The sequence below is a fragment of the Oncorhynchus kisutch genome, linkage group LG19, assembly GCF_002021735.2.
Source record: "Oncorhynchus kisutch isolate 150728-3 linkage group LG19, Okis_V2, whole genome shotgun sequence".
Taxonomy (NCBI): domain Eukaryota; kingdom Metazoa; phylum Chordata; class Actinopteri; order Salmoniformes; family Salmonidae; genus Oncorhynchus; species Oncorhynchus kisutch.
The window spans coordinates 60,774,844-60,799,308 of NC_034192.2; the positions used below are offsets into that span (position 1 = coordinate 60,774,844).

The window sequence follows — 24,465 nt, forward strand, 5'->3', positions numbered from 1 at the left end:
TTCCTTCCGAAACACAACAGAAATGCAAAATAATGATCTATTCCATCATGTCTAGAAGGTTCTGTATACTTACTGAACTACAAAGATAGTCAATTATTCTTAGTATGTTTATTGATCTGGTAGTAGTAGCACAAAGCACAGCAAAACTACCTGAATGATATGCATGAACACAGATGTCTCAATAAAGTTGTATATTTCAAATAGACATTTTGTTTTTAATCTGTTTCTATAAAACGTTCATGAGATACACAGACTGTATGGACCAAGTAGATTAGAGACACATTATCATGCATGCGGTAGGTAACCCCCAAGTCAAATTGCACTTCTTGTACAAATGAATTGAGCTTGTCAGTTTTAGCTCAGAAATCAACAGCCAGCTTCCACCTCTTGTTTACATCACCTTGATCAGCTTTCTGAGAATTCAAGAAATGTTAACATTCACAAAATCTGCTGCTCGACTAAAGAAAAGAGAACAATCTCTTTATCCAGCTTTGTGACCTTTTGTATCGCCTTTAATAGCGCCATAAAACCGATGTTATGTCTTATGTAGCTGTTATAAAGGCTTTATAAATGCATACGTACAAGGTGTCTACAGTGAAGTGTTCCCACCTGTTATAATCAAAGCACAGTTACCTAAAAGACCTCTGACCTCTTGTGTCCAGGATTCAGCTAGCTCTTTAAAACAGAAGACCCCGGTCATGTGACTGAATCGTTGTCGTCTTAGGTCTATAACGGTACTCCTGGCTCACCGGCAGTTAGATACAGATCCATTCATATATCTCCAACTCTCACTCTGCCAAGTAGAAATCTGCCATATTGGGTAGTTTGTGCTTTCAATTAAAAACAGGAACTTAAAAACAAACAAACAGAAACAGGAAACGGAATGGAAAACTAAGGTTGGATTGAATGGTACTCTAATTCCCCACATAGCGCATTATTTTTGACTTTCAAAAGATGTGTACTATATTGGGAATAGGGTGCCGTTTGGGTACACAGTGTAAATCCACGGATGAGTGGAGTGAGATGGAACCACAGCCATCAGGACGGTGGCATTACCAGTAGTACGAGTCTGTCTGTTCCCAATATCTTCACTACTAAGTTGAATTCACTGTAAAAAATAAAGCATCCATTTTGTAGGGTGCCGTTTGGGTACACAGTGTAAATCCACGGATGAGTGGAGTGAGATGGAACCACAGCCATCAGGACGGTGGCATTACCAGTAGTACGAGTCTGTCTGTTCCCAATATCTTCACTACTAAGTTGAATTCACTGTAAAAAATAAAGCATCCATTTTGTTTTCGGTATGTAACAGTTAGTATGTCAAGTATTTCGTTCTGCCAGTTCATCCCTTTTCCTGTTACACATTCCTTGTTATGTTTCACCTGCCTGCATAACAATATGCTATTGATTGTCTTGATCAGACCCACTATGTATTCAATCCCTGAATATCAATCAGAGGAAAATCATATTTATAATCTACACCACCAACTCATAAAAAGCAAATAAATATAGGATTATGTAACACTTAACTTATTTGATGAAAATGTCATAGATTTGATATGGTCTTCTCTTCTCCATATCTGGTTAATATGGGATTTTCTTTGACTGAAAATCTGATGATTTCTATAAGAAAATAACAGGTCTTCATTGTCTTGGGACTTTATACAAAGGAACAAACTATAATAACACACCTCTCTGTAGTAAGGTAAACCTCGACCAGTGATTGGACGTGAGGGGAGGTGGTGGAGTTCCGTGGTGACTGTGAGAGACTCTATTGGTCAGGGGTCACGGAGTGCCTCATGATAACCAGGAAATGAACCAGTAAAGGGTTAAGGAGATAGAGTTTATATAGAATAACCTGTGAACCAGAGGTTTAAAGTGGGATCCCATAATGCAGCATGCTTTTCGACAGATCAAAACCAAACAAAACATGAGGTGTGAACCAATCACATAGGAAATAACATATCATGCTATGACATCAAAACCGATAGTAAATCAAATGGTTTAACCGTTTCCTCCCTGAATATTCAACTTTGTGAACTTTTTTTCTCTGTCAGTTTTGTCAATTTTTACTGTGTTTAGAATCGCATTAAACATCATAATCATATCCGTTTTCTATACAATATAAATTCCCTATGCTTTCTAGAGGAAGAACAATGCTGCCCAAATTCATTTTCTGTCTTTTTCTTTTTACACATTAGGGAAATAAATGTAACTCTAAAAAGCAACTCATTATTCATGAATAATTAACATTCTCTAATCAATCATGATTAATAAAGTTTCTTATAATACAAGACTAGTAGTCACATAATGCAGGTCAAGCTTCTGTGATGATTTGTAAATATCAGAAACAACAAAACAAATCCTCACACTGAGACAAGTAGTAGGCATTGTCACTGAAACCATCCACGACAAGAAAGGAGAGCTGGGGAAAATGAGGAAGGAGGAAGCAGAGGATGAGGAAGATTCTACCCCATTGGCCCACAAACCCAGGAAGTAAGTGAGTCAAACCCAGCCCAGTCCAGTGAGTCCAGTCCAAGCCCTCATCGGTCTCCGTGACAACGACCCCAATCTCAGCCGTCTCTGTGACAACAGGCCGAGTCGCAGCCCCAGTCCCGGTCTTAGTGACAGCCCTTCATACCCGACACGTAGGGTGACTCCTGCTGGCGACACAGGGTCGTCATCCCCTCCTGGTGTTCCTCAGGGCAGTCCACAAAGTCCGGCACAGGAAGCCCCGACAGGATCATCACCGACTTGTTCCAGATCATGAAGGTGGGCGCCACAGGGAGCAGGAAGCTGACCTCGAAGGTGTGCAGGTGTTGGGAGTTCATGGCGTCGTAGAAGGACAGGGAGTTGTTGTCGTAGTCCAGAAGGACTCCCAGACGTCTGAGCTGGTGGCTGGCCTCCACCAGCATCTCCTTGCCATTGTGACGCACCATGAAGTTGTTGTTACAGCGGGAAAACACCCAGGAGGACGAGTTCTTACCACTCCACTCGTTCTTAGGGGCTGACTTGTAAGCCACGCCCACAGCGTACCTGTCAGAGGGGATTACAGAGCGTTAGGAAGGGGCCAGTCATTGACTGAGGTTTGGAACGTTCAGTGAAAACTATAAGTATCGCACGTCTTTTGTCATTATTGTAGAGAAGAAATCAAAAGTGTAGAAAATACAACATTTTAGAATGGTTCCTATTTTGGTATCGATAAAAGATTATTCCACTACTATAGTGGATATTAAATGATTGGTGGAGGTAAATAAAGTGTGTCTGCTTGAAGCTGTGAACAGTATTATCAAAAAGCCAACTCACCAGGTGGAGGCGCCCAGCAACACCTCCCAGTAGTGACAGCCGCTATCCATGAAGACAGATCCTGCTGCTCCGTACGAACCCGTGCTGCTGAAACGTTCTGGAGTGTGGCTCTTCTTCAGGGAGCTCTCATCTTTCTCCATGGTCAGGCAGTCGTTGGACAGACGCAGCTTCTTGTGGGCCGTCTTCGGGTCAAGCTTAAAAGGCTGACCTGAGGTGGAGAGATTGGAGGAGAGCCGTTTAGCTTCACAGAGGTTCTCTGGGTTTAGCACACATCATCATTTGACATCAGCAGCAGAAGAAAGACAGGCGGGACAATCGGCGTCAGGTCAAGTGTCTGAGATGAACATCAAAACTAGGATATTGTGAATAATGCTGTGAGTTTTATGGCAGGGAACATAACATTTACACATCTCTAACAAGACCCTTGGCCTTGGACAACCTGACATTTATCTCTGACACCTCCCGTCTCCTTCTCCTCCTCGTCTTACTGGGCTTTAATGAGCAACAATGAAGCTCCCTCCATCTCCTCCATTCTCTCTCTCCTCCCTCCCTGCCTGCCCAATAATCTCCTTTTCAGAGTGAGTGTTACTGCGGACGGATATGAGATGCTTTGGCACTGTGCTTCTGGAAGCCAATTACATGAAAAGATTCTCTGCTTTTGATCTGCTTATCGCTGCGAGCGCAGACATGTTCAAACACACACACACACACACACACACACACACACACACACACACACACACACACACACACACACACACACACACACACACACACACACACACACACACACACAGGCTCTGTAACACATTTCCTGGGGACTGTTGGTCTGGCTGGCTGGCTGAGGAGAGGAGGGGACTGTTGGTCTGTCTGGCTGGCTGGCTGAGGAGAGGAGAGGAGGGGACTGTTGGTCTGGCTGGCTGGTTGGCTGAGGAGAGGAGGGGACTGTTGGTCTGGCTGGCTGGCTGGCTGAGGAGAGGAGGGGACTGTTGGTCTGGCTGGCTGGCTGGCTGGATGAGGAGAGGAGGGGACTGTTGGTCTGGCTGGCTGGCTGGCTGAGGAGAGGAGGGGACTGTTGGTCTGGCTGGCTGGCTGGCTGAGGAGAGGAGGGGACTGTTGGTCTGGCTGGCTGGCTGGCTAGCTGGCTGGCTGGCTGAGGAGAGGAGGGGACTGTTGGTCTGGCTGGCTGGCTGGCTGAGGAGAGGAGGGGACTGTTGGTCTGGCTGGCTGGCTGAGGAGAGGAGGGGACTGTTGGTTTGGCTGGCTGGCTGGCTGAGGAGAGGAGAGGAGGGGACTGTTGGTCTGGCTGGCTGGCTGAGTAGAGGAGGGGACTGTTGGTCTGGCTGGCTGGCTGGCTGAGGAGAGGAGGGGACTGTTGGTCTGGCTGGCTGGCTGGCTGAGGAGAGGAGGGGACTGTTGGTCTGGCTGGCTGGCTGGCTGGCTGAGGAGAGGAGGGGACTGTTGGTCTGGCTGGCTGGCTGGCTGGCTGAGGAGAGGAGGGGACTGTTGGTCTGGCTGGCTGGCTGGCTGAGGAGAGGAGGGGACTGTTGGTCTGGCTGGCTGGCTGGCTGGCTAGCTGGCTGGCTGGCTGGCTGAGGAGAGGAGGGGACTGTTGGTCTGGCTGGCTGGCTGGCTGAGGAGAGGAGGGGACTGTTGGTCTGGCTGGCTGGCTGAGGAGAGGAGGGGACTGTTGGTTTGGCTGGCTGGCTGGCTGAGGAGAGGAGAGGAGGGGACTGTTGGTCTGGCTGGCTGGCTGGCTGAGTAGAGGAGGGGACTGTTGGTCTGGCTGGCTGGCTGGCTGGCTGAGTAGAGGAGGGGACTGTTGGTCTGGCTGGCTGGCTGGCTGAGTAGAGGAGGGGACTGTTGGTCTGGCTGGCTGAGTAGAGGAGGGGACTGTTGGTCTGGCTGGTTGGCTGGCTGGCTGAGGAGAGGAGGGGAGGGGACTGTTGGTCTGGCTGGCTGGCTGGCTGAGGAGAGGAGGGGACTGTTGGTCTGGCTGGCTGGCTGAGGAGAGGAGGGGACTGTTGGTCTGGCTGGCTGGCTGGCTGAGGAGAGGAGGGGACTGTTGGTCTCGCTGGCTGGCTGGCTGGCTGAGTAGAGGAGGGGGACTGTTGGTCTGGCTGGCTGGCTGGCTGAGGAGAGGAGGGGACTGTTGGTCTGGCTGGCTGGCTGGCTGAGGAGAGGAGGGGACTGTTTGGTCTGGCTGGCTGGCTGGCTGGCTGAGGAGAGGAGGGGACTGTTGGTCTGGCTGGCTGGCTGAGGAGAGGAGGGGACTGTTGGTCTGGCTGGCTGGCTGAGGAGAGGAGGGGACTGTTGGTCTGGCTGGTTGGCTGGCTGGCTGAGGAGAGGAGGGGACTGTTGGTCTGGCTGGCTGGCTGGCTGAGGAGAGGAGGGGACTGTTGGTCTGGCTGGCTGGCTGAGGAGAGGAGGGGACTGTTGGTCTGGCTGGCTGGCTGAGGAGAGGAGGGGACTGTTGGTCTGGCTGGCTGAGGAGAGGAGGGGACTGTTGGTCTGGCTGGCTGAGGAGAGGAGGGGACTGTTGGTCTGGCTGGCTGGCTGGCTGAGGAGAGGAGGGGACTGTTGGGCTGGCTGGCTGGCTGGCTGAGGAGAGGAGGGGACTGTTGGTCTGGCTGGCTGGCTGAGGAGAGGAGGGGACTGTTGGGCTGGCTGGCTGGCTGAGGAGAGGAGGGGACTGTTGGGCTGGCTGGCTGGCTGGCTGAGGAGAGGAGGGGACTGTTGGTCTGGCTGGCTGGCTGAGGAGAGGAGGGGACTGTTGGGCTGGCTGGCTGAGGAGAGGAGGGGACTGTTGGTCTGGCTGGCTGAGGAGAGGAGGGGACTGTTGGTCTGGCTGGCTGAGGAGAGGAGGGGACTGTTGGTCTGGCTGGCTGGCTGAGGAGAGGAGGGGACTGTTGGTCTGGCTGGCTGGCTGGCTGGCTGAGGAGAGGAGGGGACTGTTGGTCTGGCTGGCTGGCTGGCTGAGGAGAGGAGGGGACTGTTGGTCTGGCTGGCTGGCTGGCTGAGGAGAGGAGGGGACTGTTGGTCTGGCTGGCTGGCTGGCTGAGGAGAGGAGGGGACTGTTGGTCTGGCTGGCTGGCTGAGGAGAGGAGGGGACTGTTGGTCTGGCTGGCTGAGGAGAGGAGGGGACTGTTGGTCTGGCTGGCTGGCTGGCTGAGGAGAGGAGGGGACTGTTTGGTCTGGCTGGCTGGCTGGCTGAGGAGAGGAGGGGACTGTTGGTCTGGCTGGCTGGCTGGCTGAGGAGAGGAGGGGACTGTTGGTCTGGCTGGCTGAGGAGAGGCGGGGACTGTTGGTCTGGCTGGCTGGCTGGCTGAGGAGAGGAGGGGACTGTTGGTCTGGCTGGCTGAGGAGAGGAGGGGACTGTTGGTCTGGCTGGCTGGCTGAGGAGAGGAGGGGACTGTTGGTCTGGCTGGCTGAGGAGAGGAGGGGACTGAAGCCGCTGCACGAGACGGGTTGACAGAGGACAAACGCAGGCGGGTACACTGACGCACACACAGGCGGGTACACTGACGCACACACACACGTGACAATCAAGAAACCAGAAACAAGTCATCACACACACACACACTCACAGCATCTCTCTCATTACCAGTGTATTCCTACAGGGGCCCGACACACACACACACACACACACACACACACACACACACACACACACACACACACACACACACACACACACACACACACACACACACACACACACACACACCTCTCTCATTACCAGTGTATTCCTACAGGGGCCCGGGACACACACACACACACTCACAGCATCTCTCTCATTACCAGTGAATTCCTACAGGGGCCCGGGACACAGACACTCACAGCATCTCTCATTACCAGTGAATTCCTACAGGGGCCCGGGACACAGACAGAGCCAAGGTGTCACTTAACGGCATCACCACCTTTTAAAAAGATTCCATCATTTTACCACTGAGACCAGGTGTGCAACCCAAATGTCACCCTATTCACTATATACCTTTGAACCCAATGGGCCCTGGTCTATGGGCCCTGGTCATGGGCCCTGGTCTATGGGCCCTGGTCAATGGGCCCTGGTCAATGGGCCCTGGTCTATGGGCCCTGGTCTATGGGCCCTGGTCAATGGGCCCTGGTCTATGGGCCCTGGTCTATGGGCCCTGGTCTATGGGCCCTGGTCTATGGGCTGGGCCCTGGTCTATGGCCCTGGTCTATGGGCCCTGGTCTATGGGCCCTGGTCTATGGGCCCTGGTCTATGGGCCCTGGTCTATGGGCCCGGTCAATGGGCCCTGGTCTATGGGCCCTGGTCTATGGGCCCTGGTCTATGGGCCCTGGTCTATGGGCCCTGGTCTATGGGCCCTGGTCAATGGGCCCTGGTCTATGGGCCCTGGTCTATGGTCTAATAATTAATACAACTATTTGAGATACAGAGATGGGATTAGACATTTCTTCACTGATGCTCACCGTTCTCTTAGTGTCTGTGTATTGTTGAGACACTGAGGAGTCGGAATGAAAGCCGGAACAATGTGTTTCTGTGTCAGCTGCGTACCCGTTCTGAGTGGGGTTATGTATGTGTATCTAAAGCGCTGTGGCTATCGGAGGAAGGGAAATTATGGAAATGCATTTCAAAAGCACACACACACTTTATGAGTGCAGTGTTTGGGATTATGTGCTGGAGTAAACCTGTCAGAGGCAAGGAGAGGGAGGCTTGTTGACACTATCACGCTCCCTGCTACAGGAGAGAGAGAGAGAGAGAGAGAGAGAGAGAGAGAGAGAGAGAGAGAGAGAGACAGAGAGAGAGAGAGAGACAGAGAGAGAGAGAGAGAGAGAGAGAGAGAGAGAGAGAGAGAGAGAGAGAGAGACAGAGAGAGAGAGAGAGAGAGAGAGAGACAGAGAGAGAGAGACAGAGAGAGACCTGGACTAAATGACAACTCTACCCTCGGGACACACAGACAGAGAGATGGACAGATGTCATGGAGAAGATGAAGGAGAGGTGGGATTATGTGCCTTGGCTGCAGGCTGAGGGTCAGACAGACAAGCAGAAAGGACACCACCTCCACCCTCCTTCTGCATCCCTCAACCCCCACCTCCCCTCTCCCCTGCATCCCTCAACCCCCACCTCCCCTTCCTTCTGCATCCCTCAACCCCTACCTCCCCCCTCCTTCCTCATCCCTCAACCCCCACCTCCCTGCATCCCTCAACCCCCACCTCCCCCCTCCTTCCTCATCCCTCAACCCCCACCTCCCCTCTCCCCCTGCATCCCTCAACCCCCACCTCCCCCTCCTTCTGCATCCCTCAACCCCCACCTCCTTCCTCATCCCTCAACCCCCACCTCCCCCCTCCTTCTGCATCCCTCAACCCCCCACCTCCCCCCTCCTTCTGCATCCCTCAACCCCCACCTCCCCCTCCTTCTGCATCCCTCAACCCCCACCTCCCCCCTCCTTCTGCATCCCTCAACCCCCACCTCCCCCCTCCTTCTGCATCCCTCAACCCCCACCTCCCCCCTCCCCTGCATCCCTCAACCCCCACCTCCCCCCTCCTTTGCATCCCTCAACCCCCACCTCCCCCCTCCCCTGCATCCCTCAACCCCCACCTCCCCCCTCCTTCTGCATCTCTCAACCCCCACCTCCCCCCCTCCTTCTGCATCCCCTCAACCCCCACCTCCCCCTCCCCTGCATCCCTCAACCCCCACCTCCACCCTCCTTCTGCATCCCTCAACCCCCCACCTCCACCCTACTCCTCTCCATCGCCTCCTCCACCTCCCTATATATCCCTACCATCTCCTCCCCCTCCTCCATCTCCTCTACCCTCCATCTCCTCCTCTACCCTCCATCTCCTCCTCCTCTTCCATCTCCTCCTCTTCCCTATATGTCCATCCTCCTCCTCCATCTCCTCCTCTACCCTCCATCTCCTCCTCTACCCTCCATCTCCTCCTCCCTATATATCCCTCCATCTCCTCCTCCATCTCCTCCTCTTCCCTATATGTCCATCCTCCTCTTCCATCTCCTCCTCTACCCTCCATCTCCTCCTCTACCCTCCATCTCCTCCTCCCTATATATCCCTCTATCTCCTCCATCTCCTCCTCTACCCTCCATCTCCTCCTCCTCCATCTCCTCCTCTACCCTCCATCTCCTCCTCCCTATATATCCCTCCATCTCCTCCTCTACCCTCCATCTCCTCCTCTTCCCTATATGTCCATCCTCCTCTTCCATCTCCTCCTCTACCTCCATCTCCTCCTCTACCCTCCATCTCCTCCTCTACCCTCCATCTCCTCCTCTACCCTCCATCTCCTCCTCAACCCTCCATCTCCTCCTCAACCCTCCATCTCCTCCTCTACCCTCCATCTCCTCCTCCATCCACCAGTATTATTAATGTATGAACCTTTCTTCTACTGAAAATGGTGAATATCCGAGCTTGTCAATGTGAAGTCAAGACCTTTAAGAACAAGTGATATATTTGTCTAATAGTCTTAAATGATTCCTGTGTAATAGTGTAGATAACAGTTTGGTGTCTTAAATGATTCCTGTGTAATAGTGTAGATAACAGTTTGGTGTCTTAAATGATTCCTGTGTAATAGTGTAGATAACAGTTTGGTGTCTTAAATGATTCCTGTGTAATAGTGTAGATAACAGTTTGGTGTCTTAAATGATTCCTGTGTAATAGTGTAGATAACAGTTTGGTGTCTTAAATGATTCCTGTGTAATAGTGTAGATAACAGCTCGTTCTATGTACAGTTTACCCATCCAGAGTACAGCATTTATGTTCTAATTTCTGTGTTTTTTTGAGTGGAGGAAGTTTTGGGTTTAACGTTACATGTCCCTGTTATTTGTGAAATGTGTTTTGCAAAGCAAGGCTGAAATGTGACAACCTAAAGCTAAAATCTCCAAGCCGCTTCTCGTCTAGTTGTACGAAAAAATATGACAACAACCCCCCCAAAAAAAACAACTTACTGCTGAAGGTTTCAGGCTTTCACTAAAACTCATCCTGTGGTACTTAAAAGCTTCGGGCGCTTCACCTCAATGGCTGTGTGCTTGAGGAGGGGGGACCAACCAACCACATCCAAACCAAACACCACGAATGGCTTTTCATTGTTGTTGTCGTGACTCATTTTCTCTCCACCTCTACGACATGTTGGTGAAGAGCTTCTTCTGTGTATACTACTTCCAGAGAAAAGGGGTCCAGTTGCCAGGACCACAAAATACAAAAATTCCATCTAGACACAGTTGCCCTAGAGCAAACAAAAAACTATACCTACAGTGCATTTGGAAAGTGTTCAGACCCCTTGACTGTTTTCACATTTACTTTAAAATGGTTTAAATAAAAAAATTCCCCTCATTAATCTACACACATTACCTCAAAATGACAAAGCGAAAACAGGTTTTCAGACATAAAAAATAAAAACAGAAATAGCTTATTTACATAAGTATTCAGTCTCAAAATTGAGCTCAGGTGCATCCTGTTTCCATTGATCATCTTTGAGATGTTTCTACAACTTGATTGGAGTCCACCTGTGGTAAATTCAATTGATTGGACATGATTTGGAAAAGCACACACCTGTCTATTAAAGGTCACACAGTTGACAGTGCATGTCAGAGCAAAAACCAAGCCAGAGGTTGAACAATTGTCCGTAGAGCTCCGAGACAGGATTGTGTCGAGGCACAGATCTGGGGAAGGGAATCAAAACATTTCTGTACCATTGAATGTCCCCAAGAACACAGTGTCCTCCATGATTCTTAAAGGGAAGAAGTTTGGAACCACCAAGACTCTTCCTAGAGCTGGCTACCTGGCCAAACTGAGCAATCGGGGGAGAAGTGCCTTGGTCAGGGAGGTGACCATGAAACCGATGGTCATTCTGACAGAGCTCTGGAGATGGGAGAACCTTCCAGAAGGAGAACCATCTCTGCATCACTCCACCAATCAGGCCTTTATGGTAGAGTGGCCCGATGGAAGCAACTCCTTAGTAAAAGGCACATGGCAGCCTGCTTGGAGTTTGCCAAAAGGCACCTTAAGGACTCTCAGATCACGAGAAACAAGATTCTCTGGTCTGATGAAACCATGAACTCTTTGGCCTGAATGCCAAGCATCATGTCTGGAGGGAACCTGGCACCATCCCTACGGTGAAGCATGGTGGTGACAGCGTCATGCTGTGGGGATGTTTTTCAGAGGCAGGGACTGAGAAACTAGTCAGGATCGAGGGAAAGATGAACGTAGCAAAGTACAGAGAGATCCTTGATAAAAACCTGCTCTAGAGCACTCAGGACCTCAGACTGAGGTGAAGGTTCGCCTTCCAACAAGACAACGACCCTAAGCACACAGCCAATACAACACAGGAGTGTGTTGTATTCGGGACAAGTCTCTGAATGTCCTTGAGTGGCCCAGCCAGAGCCCGGACTTGAACCTGATCGAACATCTCTGGAGAGACCTGAAATTAACTATGCAGCGATGCTCCCCATCCAACCTGACAGAGCTTGAGAGGATCTGCAGAGAATAATGGGAGAAACTCCCCAAATACCGGTGTGCCAAACTTGTAGCGTCATACCCAAGAAGAATCAACGCTGTAATCGCTGCCAAAGGTGCTTCAACAAAGTACTGAGTAAAGGGTCTGAATACTTCAGTAAATGTAATATTTCAGTTTGACCTGTTTAGTACATTTGCAGAAAAAAACCCCAAAAAACAGTTTTTGCTTTGTCATTATGGGGTATTGTGATGTCATTATGGGGTATTATGATGTCATTATGGGGTATTGTGATGTCATTATGGGGTATTGTGATGTCATTATGGGGTATTGTGATGTCATTATGGGGTATTGTGATGTCATTATGGGGTATTGTGATGTCATTATGGGGTATTGTGATGTCATTATGGGGTATTGTGATGTCATTATGGGGTATTGTGATGTCATTATGGGGTATTGGGATGTCATTATGGGGTATTGGGATGTCATTATGGGGTATTGGGATGTCATTATGGGGTATTGTGATGTCATTATGGGGTATTGTGATGTCATTATGGGGTATTGTGATGTCATTATGGGGTATTGTGATGTCATTATGGGGTATTGTGTGTAGATTGATGAGGAAAAAAGCGATTTAATACATTTTAGAATAAGGTTGTAACGTAACAAAATGTGGAAAAAGTCAAGGGGTCTGAATACTTTCTGAATGCAGTGTATATGGTCATAATATGACCTTTGAAATGTCTCTAATCCCTTGGAACTTTTGTGAGTGTAATGTTTACTGTTCACTTTATATTGTTTATTTCACTTTTGTTTATTATCTATTTAACTTGCTTTGGCAATGCTAACATATGTTTTTCCATGGCAATAAAGACCTTTGAATTAAATTGAGAGAGAGAGAGAGAAATAAAGAGAGAGAGAGAGAGAGAGAGAGAGAGAGAGAGAGAGAGAGAGAGAGAGAGAGAGAAATAAAGAGAGAGAGAGAGAGAGAGATCGAGAGAGAGAAATAAAGAGAGAGAGAGAAATAAAGAGAGAGAGAGAAATAAAGAGAGAGAGAGAGAGAAATAAAGAGAGAGAGAGAGAGAGAGAGAAATAAAGAGAGAGAGAGAGAGAGAGAAATAAAGAGAGAGAGAGAGAGAGAAATAAAGAGAGAGAGAGAGAGAAATAAAGAGAGAGAGAGAGAGAGAGAGAGAGAGAGAGAGAGAGAGAGAGAGAGAGAATAAAGAGAGAGAGAGAGAGATCGAGAGAGAGAAATAAAGAGAGAGAAAGAGAGAGAGAGAGAAATAAAGAGAGAGAGAGAAATAAAGAGAGAGAGAGAAATAAAGAGAGAGAGAGAGAAATAAAGAGAGAGAGAGAGAGAGAGAGAAATAAAGAGAGAGAGAGAGAGAGAGAGAGAAATAAAGAGAGAGAGAGAGAGAAAATAAAGAGAGAGAGAGAGAGAGAGAGAGAAATAAAGAGAGAGAGAGAGAGCTACCCTTTGGTGCATCTACAGGTTCTGTTGTGTTATTATGCTAGCTGGCTGATTCCAATAATGAAGAGGATAAACCTGAGAGCTAGAGGGGGAGGACATGCTGCTATACAGATCTATTCATCTCTATATATCTAAAGGGAATGAATGACAGTGAGTGGGAGTGTAGTGGCTCAGTTGGTACAAGAGGAGAGGGGAGGGGTCGGGAGATGAGGAAAAAGAAGAGAAGAGGAAGAGAGAGGAGGAGAGGAGAGAGGAGGAGAGAAGAGGACAGGAGAGGAGGAGAAAGGAAAGGAAGAGAGAGGAGGGGAGGGGACACGAGAGGAGAGAGGACAGAAGGGGAGGGGACAGGAGAGGAGGACAGAGGAGAGAGGAGAGAAGGGGAGAGGATAGGAGAGGAGGAGAGAAGGGGAGGGGACAGGAGAGGAGGATAGAGGAGAGAAGGGGAGTGGATAGGAGAGGAGGAGAGAGGAGAAAGGGGACAGGAGAGGAGGATAGAGGAGAGAAGGGGAGGGGACAGGAGAGGAGGAGAGAGAAGGGGAGTGGATAGGAGAGGAGGAGAGAAGGGGAGGGGACAGGAGAGGAGGAGAGAAGGGGAAGAGGACAGGAGAGAGGAGAGAAGGGGATGGGACAGGAGAGAAGGAGAGAGGAGGATGGGACAGGAGAGAAGGAGAGAGGAGAGAAGTGGAGGGGACAGGAGAGGAGGAGAGAGAAGAGAAGGGGAGTGGATAGGAGAGGAGGAGAGAAGGGGAGGGGACAGGAGAGGAGGAGAGAGGGGGAGAGGACAGGAGAGGAGGAGAGAAGGGGAGAGGACTGGAGAGAGGAGAGAAGGGGAGAGGAGAGAAGGGGAGAGGAGAGAAGGAGAGAGGAGAGAGGAGAGGAGGAGAGAAGGGGATGGGACAGGAGAGAAGGAAGGAGAGAGGAGAGAAGGGGAGGAGAGAGGAAAGACAGAGGACTGCATGCCACAACTTGGCTGATGCTGATGCTGCGGGTGCCGGCCAGTAGGCACCATGACGGGAGAAACAGCGAGACAGTGTGTGTGTGTGTGAGCTTAGCCTAGCTGCTGGGCCCAGTGATAAACATCTGGCAGCCTACGGCTCCACCGACAGAGAATAGAGGGATGAGAGAGGGAAGGAGGAATGAGAAAGGGAAGACAAGCTAACTCACTGCTAGCTCCACATACCCTGTGTTTCACCTCTAAACCTCCCCCCGGGTGACTCCATAGCCTCTCTGATGCAATAATCCATTTGAATGCTGTCAGCGCCTATCCGGCTGTAACAGGGGCATTTGTAAGTAATTGAAGCCCTGAGTGAGAGAGAGGCAGACAGGCAGGGCTGTAGAGGTGTGAGGAGGGAGAAATCATGACATTAGCCAACTTACCGTGTGATCAGGAGGGAGGGAGGGTAAGAGAGAAAGAGAAAGGGAGGGAGAACGAGAGAGAGAGGGAGAGAGAGAGAGACAGAGAGGGAGGGAGGGAGGGATAAAGAGAGAGAGAGAGAGAGAGAGAGAGAGAGAGAGAGAGAGGAGAGAGAGAGAGAGAGAGAGAGGGATAAAGAGAGAGAGGGATGAGAGAGATAAAGAGAGATAAAGAGAGAGAGAGAGAGAGGGAGGGCGAGAGAGAGGGAGAGAGAGAGAGAGAGAGAGGGCGAGAGAGTGAGAGAGAGAGGGAGGGCGAGAGGGAGGGCGAGAGGTAGGGAGGGAGGGAAGGAGGGAGGGAAGGAGGGAGGGAGGGAAAGTGAGTGATGGGTCTAATGGAGTCATTATCGCTGGTTGGGTGGCGTCGGTCCAAGTATTGCATACCAATAAAGCCTTTTCTCTCATCTATCTAGCCAGTGGCTGTTATCTAATGTCTGGAAGAACTGGTCGAATTCAGTGGTGTAAAGTACTTAAGTAAAAATACTTTAAAATATTACTTAAGTAGTTTTTTGGGGTATCTGTACTTTACTTTAATTGACTATTTATATTTTTGACAACTTTTACTTTTACTTCACGACATTCCTTAAGAAAATGATGTACTTTTTACTCCGTACATTTTCCCTGACACCCAAAAGTACTCGTTACATTTTAAATGCTTAGCGGGACAGAAAATGGTCCAATTCATACACTTATCAAAAGAACATTCCTCGTCATCCCAAATGCCTGGTTTGCTTTTAACATAATGAATTTTTAATTATTTGTACTTTTACTGTTGATACTTAAGTATATTTAAAACCAGCTACTTTTAGACTTTCACTCAAGTAGTATTTTGCTCAAGTAGGATCATTCAAGTAGTATTTTTGCTCAAGTATGATAATTGGGTACTTTTTCCACCACTGGTCTAATTAGAGGCCGGGGGGCCAGTGTGTCTACCCAGAGAGAAAAGAGCCTCGGGCTCAGCCAAGCAACTGGGAAGGCAGGGTCTGGAGGGCCGGGGGGTATGGCACGACCACAGGACTGGGGGACTTACTGTTGGTTTTGAGGCAGACTGAAGGGATAGAGGACTGGGGGACTTATTGTTGGTTTTGAGGCGGGCTGAAGGGATAGAGGACTGGGGGACTTACTGTTGGTTTTGAGGCGGGCTGGGTCGCTGTTGCGGCTGCCTGCCTGGTTGATTGCCTTGACAAAGAAGACATAACGTGTTCCACTCTGCAGGCCGTGCACCGTGTAGTGGTTCTGCTTGATGTTGGGGACAATCATCCAACTGTCCACACTGTTATACAGACCTGGAGAGAGATACAGACTGTTATAGAGACCTAGAGATACATACTGTTATACAGACCTAGAGATACATACTGTTATACAGACCTAGAGATACAGACTGTTATAGAGACCTAGAGATACAGACCTGACAAGTTAACAAGTCTGACTTATTCACACTCCCTGTTCCAACACCAAGTCTGACTTATAACACAACATCACTATGTGACTTATAACACAACATCACTATGTGACTTATAACACAACACCACTATGTGACTTATAACACAACATCACTATGTGACTTATAACACAACATCACTATGACTTATAACACAACATCACTATGTGACTTATAACACAACAACACCACTATGTGACTTATAACACAACATCACTATGTGACTTATAACACAACATCACTATGTGACTTATAACACAACATCACTATGACTTATAACACAACATCACTATGTGACTTATAACACAACACCACTATATGACTTATAACACAACATCACTATGTGACTTATAACACAACATCACCACTATGTGACTTATAACACAGCACCACTATATGACTTATAACACAACATCACTATGTGACTTATAACACAACATCACTATGTGACTTATAACACAACATCACTATGTGACTTATAACACAACATCACTACTATGTGACTTATAACACAACATCACTATGTGACTTATAACACAACATCACGATGACTTATGACACAACATCACCACTATGTGACTTATAACACAACACCACTATGTGACTTATAACACAACATCACTATGTGACTTATAACACAACATCACTATGTGACTTATAACACAACATCACTATGACTTATAACACAACACCACTATGTGACTTATAACACAACATCACTATGTGACTTATAACACAACATCACTATGTGACTTATAACACAACATCACTATGTGACTTATAACACAACAACACCACTATGTGACTTATAACACAACATCACCACTATGTGACTTATAACACAACATCACTATGTGATTTATAACACCACTATGTGACTTATAACAACAACATCACTATGTGACTTATAACACAACATCACTATGTGACTTATAACACAACATCACTATGTGACTTATAACACAACATCACTATGACTTATAACACAACATCACTATGTGACTTATAACACAACAACACCACTATGTGACTTATAACACAACATCACCACTATGTGACTTATAACACAACACCACTATGTGATTTATAACAACACCACTATGTGACTTATAACAACAACATCACTATGTGACTTATAACACAACATCACTATGTGACTTATAACACAACATCACTATGACTTATAACACAACATCACTATGTGACTTATAACACAACAACACCACTATGTGACTTATAACACAACATCACTATGTGACTTATAACACAACATCACTATGTGACTTATAACACAACATCACTATGACTTATAACACAACATCACTATGTGACTTATAACACAACACCACTATATGACTTATAACACAACATCACTATGTGACTTATAACACAACATCACCACTATGTGACTTATAACACAGCACCACTATATGACTTATAACACAACATCACTATGTGACTTATAACACAACATCACTATGTGACTTATAACACAACATCACTACTATGTGACTTATAACACAACATCACTATGTGACTTATAACACAACATCACTATGTGACTTATAACACAACATCACTATGTGACTTATAACACAACATCACTATGTGACTTATAACACAACATCACTATGACTTATAACACAACATCACCACTATGTGACTTATAACACAACACCACTATGTGACTTATAACACAACATCACCACTATGGGACTTATAACACAACATCACCACTATGTGACTTATAACACAACATCACTATGTGATTTATAACAACACCACTATATGACTTATAACAACAACATCACTATGACTTATAACACAACATCACTATGTGACTTATAACACAACAACACCACTATGTGACTTATACACCACTATGTGACTTATAACACAACATCACTATGTGACTTATAACACAACATCACTATGTGACTTATAACACAACATCACTATGACTTATAACACAACATCACTATGTGACTTATAACACAACATCACTACTATGTGACTTATAACACAACATCACTATGTGACTTATAACACAACATCACTATGTGATTTATAACAACACCACTATGTGACTTATAACAACAACATCACTGTGACTTATAACAACAACATCACTGTGACTTATAACACAACATCACTGTGACTTATAACACAACATCACTATGTGACTTATAACACAACACCACTATGTGACTTATAACACAACATCACCACTATGTGACTTATAACACAACATCACTATGTGATTTATAACAACACCACTATGTGACTTATAACAACAACATCACTATGTGACTTATAACACAACATCACTATGTGACTTATAACACAACATCACTATGACTTATAACACAACATCACTATGTGACTTATAACACAACATCACTACTATGTGACTTATAACACAACATCACTATGTGACTTATAACACAACATTACTATGTGACTTATAACACAACATCACTATGTGACTTATAACACAACATCACTATGACTTATAACACAACATCACCACTATGTGACTTATAACACAACACCACTATGTGACTTATAACACAACATCACCACTATGGGACTTATAACACAACATCACCACTATGTGACTTATAACACAACATCACTATGTGATTTATAACAACACCACTATGTGACTTATAACAACAACATCACTATGTGACTTATAACACAACATCACTATGACATAACACAACATCACTATGTGACTTATAACACAACATCACTATGACATAACACAACATCACTATGACTTATCACAACATCACTATGTGACTTATAACACAACATCACTATGACATAACACAACATCACTATGACTTATAACACAACATCACTATGACATAACACAACATCACTATGTGACTTATAACAACACCACTATGTGACTTATAACACAACATGCTCATATCACCAACGCGCAATCTTATGATCAGCATGATGCACATTCAAACTACAGCCTCATAATCTTTAACAATACTTGGGACAGAGAAATGTACATTCCAAAATAAGTAGTGGTTAGTAAAGACGTAATTTTAATTTCTAAAACATACCCTTGTAAAAAAACAAAGTCTCCTAAATAGATAAATACAGGGTCCTGTGGGTCTGTAAACTAGAACGACAATACTGTTCTTTCCAAAATATCCACTATTTTTTTTCTTCTCCCAGTCTCCAAAGTATTGTCATTATGCTTGAAAACCAGAAGAGCTTTCAGCCTATACGACATGTCCCTTTCGACAGGGACACGACGTGAATTATTGAAGGGAGCTGGAACCAAGAGCATGTTTAAGTAATAACACAGGTTCAGGCCTCCCGAGTGGCGCCGTGGTCTCTGACACTGCATCCCAGTGCTAGCTGTGCCACTAGAGATTCTGGGTTCGAGTCCAAGTTCTGTTGCAGCTGGAGACCCATGGGGTGGCGCACAATTAGCCCTGCGTCGTCCGGGTTAGGGGGAGGGTTTGGCCGGCAGGGATGTCCTTGTCCCATCGAGCACTAGTGGCTCCTGTGGCATGCCGGGCGCAGTGCACGGTGACACGGTCGCCAGGTGTACAGTGTTGGTTCATAGAACGAGCATGGGATACTGCAAACACACTGTCCTGATAACTACAATATACTGCAAACACACTGTCCTGATAACTACAATATACTGCTATACTACAAACACACTGTCCTGATAACACAATATACTGCTATACTACAAACACACTGTCCTGATAACTACAATATACTGCTATACTACAAACACACTGTCCTGATAACTACAATATACCGCTATACTACAAACAACACTACCCTACAGTACTCCAGTAAACAACACTACCCTACAGTAAACACTACCCTACATTCCAAGGTGGCATAGCAGTTCAGACGTCTTTTGTCCTCGTCTTGTCGTGTCCTGTATATATATATATATTTACAACTTTTTCACATACATTTTATTTTTTATTTTCCATCAACTCATCTTCAAAACACTCTCCTGCAACCCGCCTCACCAATGTATATTTATAAAAAAGTATTATTTACCTCAGATCTGTAATCCTCCAAGAAGCTAGCCAGAAACTCCAAGAAGCTAGCCTGAAACTAGCCAGAAGCTAATCCAGAAGCTAGTTCAGAAGCTAGTTAGCTCCTTTACTGGAAAATCGTTAGTATTCAGCTAACCATGGTTTGTGGTCATCAGCTATCCTTTAGCTCGAAAATCTATCGCCAGTTCTGTACGGCGCAGCGCGGCTCGGAACGGAACATACCGGACCAATTTTTCTCTCCATGTCCCTGGATTTCGACTGCTCTCTGGACATTCATACCCGGATCTCACAGCTAGCTAGCTGCTATCCGTGTGACTATCGGCCTTCGTCGATTCCGGAGCAAACATCAACTATTCCGGAGCTAGCAAGCTCCGTCAATCACTCCTGAGTTCCATCAATCACACCTGGGCTGCAGTCACCTATCCGGACCCGTTTTACTGCCTTCGCGGAGCCCCACCGGGCCTTCACAACTGGACTGCCGACGTTATCTACCCGAAGGAGTTATTCGGCTGGCTCCTCCGTCGCGACGTTACCCGAACGCCCATCTGCGGCCTGCTAACCGTTAGCTGTCTTACCGGCTGCTATCTGAATAGACAATCGGACAATTTTTAATTTTTTATTATTATTATTATGTTTTCTTCTTGGGCCTCTATAACTATATCTATTGTTTTTATTTTTGTTGTTGTTGTGTGATTTGGATTAATCCCCTCTACCATACGGAACCCCACTAATCTACTGTCGGAACGCAAGAGGTGGCTAACAACAGACCTCCATCCTATGCTAGCTTGCTGCCGATGCCCTGGCTAGCTGTCTAAATCACCAACCAACCTCTCCACTCACCGGACCCTTTTGATCACTCGACTAAGCATGCCTCTCCTTAATGTCAATATGTCTTGTCCATTGCTGTTCTGGTTAGTGTTTATTGGCTTATTTCACTGTAGAGCCTCTAGTCCTGCTCACTATACCTTATCCAACCTATTAGTTCCACCACCCACACATGCAATGACATCTCCTGGTTTCAACGATGTTTCTAGAGACAATATATCTCTCTTCATCACTCAATACCTAGGTTTACCTCCACTGTATTCACATCCTACCATACATTTGTCTGTACATTATACCTTGATGCTATTTTATCGCCCCCAGAAACCTCCTTTTACTCTATGTTCCAGACGTTCTAGACGACCAATTCTCATAGCTTTTAGCCGTACCCTTATTCTACTCCTCCTATGTTCCTCTGGCGATGTAGAGGTGAATCCAGGCCCTGCAGTGCCTAGCTCCACTCCTATTCCCCAGGCGCTCTCTTTTGACGACTTCTGTAACCGTAATAGCCTTGGTTTCATGCATGTTAACATTAGAAGCCTCCTCCCTAAGTTTGTTCTATTCACTGCTTTAGCACACTCTGCCAACCCGGATGTTCTAGCTGTGTCTGAATCCTGGCTTAGGAAGACCACCAAAAATTCAGACATTTTAATTCCAAACTACAACATTTTCAGACAAGATAGAACTGCCAAAGGGGGCGGTGTTGCAATCTACTGCAAAGATAGCCTGCAGAGTTCTGTCCTACTATCCAGGACTGTACCCAAACAATTTGAACTTCTACTTTTAAAAATCGACCTCTCTAAAAACAAGTCTCTCACCGTTGCCGCCTGCTATAGACCACCCTCTGCCCCCAGCTGTGCTCTGGACACCATATGTGAACTGATTGCCCCCCATCTATCATCAGAGTTCGTGCTGCTAGGCGACCTAAACTGGAACATGCTTAACACCCCAGCCATCCTACAATCTAAACTTGATGCCCTCAATCTCACACAAATGATCAATGAACCTACCAGGTACCTCCCCAAAGCCTTAAACACGGGCACCCTCATAGATATCATCCTAACCAACTTCCCCTCTAAATACACCTCTGCTGTCTTCAACCAAGATCTCAGCGATCACTGCCTCATTGCCTGCATCCGTAATGGGTCAGCGGTCAAACGACCTCCACTCATCACTGTAAAACGCTCCCTGAAACACTTCTGCGAGCAGGCCTTTCTAATCGACCTGGCCGGGGTATCCTGGAAGGATATTGATCTCATCCCGTCAGTAGAGGATGCCTGGATATTTTTTTTAAATGCCTTCCTAACCATCTTAAATAAACATGCCCCATTCAAGAAATTTAGAACCAGGAACAGATATAGCCCTTGGTTCTCCCCAGACCTGACTGCCCTTAACCAACACAAAAACATCCTATGGCGTTCTGCATTAGCATCGAACAGCCCCCGTGATATGCAGCTGTTCAGGGAAGCTAGAAACCATTATACACAGGCAGTTAGAAAAGCCAAGGCTAGCCTTTTCAAGCAGAAATTTGCTTCCTGCAACACTAACTCAAAAAAGTTCTGGGACACTGTAAAGTCCATGGAGAATAAGAACACCTCCTCCCAGCTGCCCACTGCACTGAAGATAGGAAACACTGTCACCACTGATAAATCCACCATAATTGAGAATTTCAATAAGCATTTTTCTACGGCTGGCCATGCTTTCCACCTGGCTACTCCTACCCCGGACAACAGCACTGCACCCCCAACAGCAACTCGCCCAAGCCTTCCCCATTTCTCCTTCTCCCAAATCCATTCAGCTGATGTTCTGAAAGAGCTGCAAAATCTGGACCCCTACAAATCAGCCGGGCTAGACAATCTGGACCCTTTCCTTCTAAAATTATCTGCCGAAATTGTTGCCACCCCTATTACTAGCCTGTTCAACCTCTCTTTCGTGTCGTCTGAGATTCCCAAAGATTGGAAAGCAGCTGCAGTCATCCCCCTCTTCAAAGGGGGGGACACTCTTGACCCAAACTGCTACAGACCTATATCTATCCTACCGTGCCTTTCTAAGGTCTTCGAAAGCCAAGTCAACAAACAGATTACCGACCATTTCGAATCTCACCATACCTTCTCTGCTATGCAATCTGGTTTCAGAGCTGGTCATGGGTGCACCTCAGCCACGCTCAAGGTCCTAAACGATATCTTAACTGCCATCGATAAGAAACATTACTGTGCAGCCGTATTCATTGATCTGGCCAAGGCTTTCGACTCTGTCAATCACCATATCCTCATCGGCAGACTCGACAGCCTTGGTTTCTCAAATGATTGCCTCGCCTGGTTCACCAACTACTTCTCTGATAGAGTTCAGTGTGTCAAATCGGAGGGTCTGCTGTCCGGACCTCTGGCAGTCTCTATGGGGGTGCCACAGGGTTCAATTCTTGGACCGACTCTCTTCTCTGTATACATCAATGAGGTCGCTCTTGCTGCTGGTGAGTCCCTGATCCACCTCTACGCAGACGACACCATTCTGTATACTTCCGGCCCTTCTTTGGACAGTGTGTTAACAACCCTCCAGGCAAGCTTCAATGCCATACAACTCTCCTTCCGTGGCCTCCAATTGCTCTTAAATACAAGTAAAACTAAATGCATGCTCTTCAACCGATCGCTACCTGCACCTACCCGCCTGTCCAACATCACTACTCTGGACGGCTCTGACTTAGAATACGTGGACAACTACAAATACTTAGGTGTCTGGTTAGACTGTAAACTCTCCTTCCAGACCCATATCAAACATCTCCAATCCAAAGTTAAATCTAGAATTGGCTTCCTATTTCGCAACAAAGCATCCTTCACTCATGCTGCCAAACATACCCTTGTAAAACTGACCATCCTACCAATCCTCGACTTTGGCGATGTCATTTACAAAATAGCCTCCAATACCCTACTCAACAAATTGGATGCAGTCTATCACAGTGCAATCCGTTTTATCACCAAAGCCCCATATACTACCCACCATTGCGACCTGTACACTCTCGTTGTCTGGCCCTCGCTTCATACTCGTCGCCAAACCCACTGGCTCCATGTCATCTACAAGACCCTGCTAGGTAAAGTCCCCCCTTATCTCAGCTCGCTGGTCACCATAGCATCTCCCACCTGTAGCACACGCTCCAGCAGGTATATCTCTCTAGTCACCCCCAAAACCAATTCTTTCTTTGGCCGCCTCTCCTTCCAGTTCTCTGCTGCCAATGACTGGAACGAACTACAAAAATCTCTGAAACTGGAAACACTTATCTCCCTCACTAGCTTTAAGCACCAACTGTCAGAGCAGCTCACAGATTACTGCACCTGTACATAGACCACCTATAATTTAGCCCAAACAACTACCTCTTTCCCAACTGTATTTAATTTTTATTTATTTATTTATTTTGCTCCTTTGCACCCCATTATTTTTATTTCTACTTTGCACATTCTTCCATTGCAAAACTACCATTCCAGTATTTTACTTGCTATATTGTATTTACTTTGCCATCATG

At 46.7% G+C, this 24,465-nt stretch overlaps 1 protein-coding gene across 1 annotated transcript in view; it reads right to left on the reverse strand.

Annotated features, from left to right (window-relative positions):
- Window positions 1-973: 973 nt before the first annotated feature.
- The window catches only part of LOC109886016 (probable E3 ubiquitin-protein ligase MID2), a 204,902-nt gene continuing 181,410 nt past the window's right edge, over window positions 974-24,465 (reverse strand). The window contains 3 exon segments of the mRNA XM_031797035.1: window positions 974-3,036; window positions 3,307-3,514; window positions 15,761-15,922. Of these exon segments, the coding sequence (XP_031652895.1) occupies window positions 2,622-3,036; window positions 3,307-3,514; window positions 15,761-15,922 (785 nt within the window). The 3' untranslated portion in view covers window positions 974-2,621.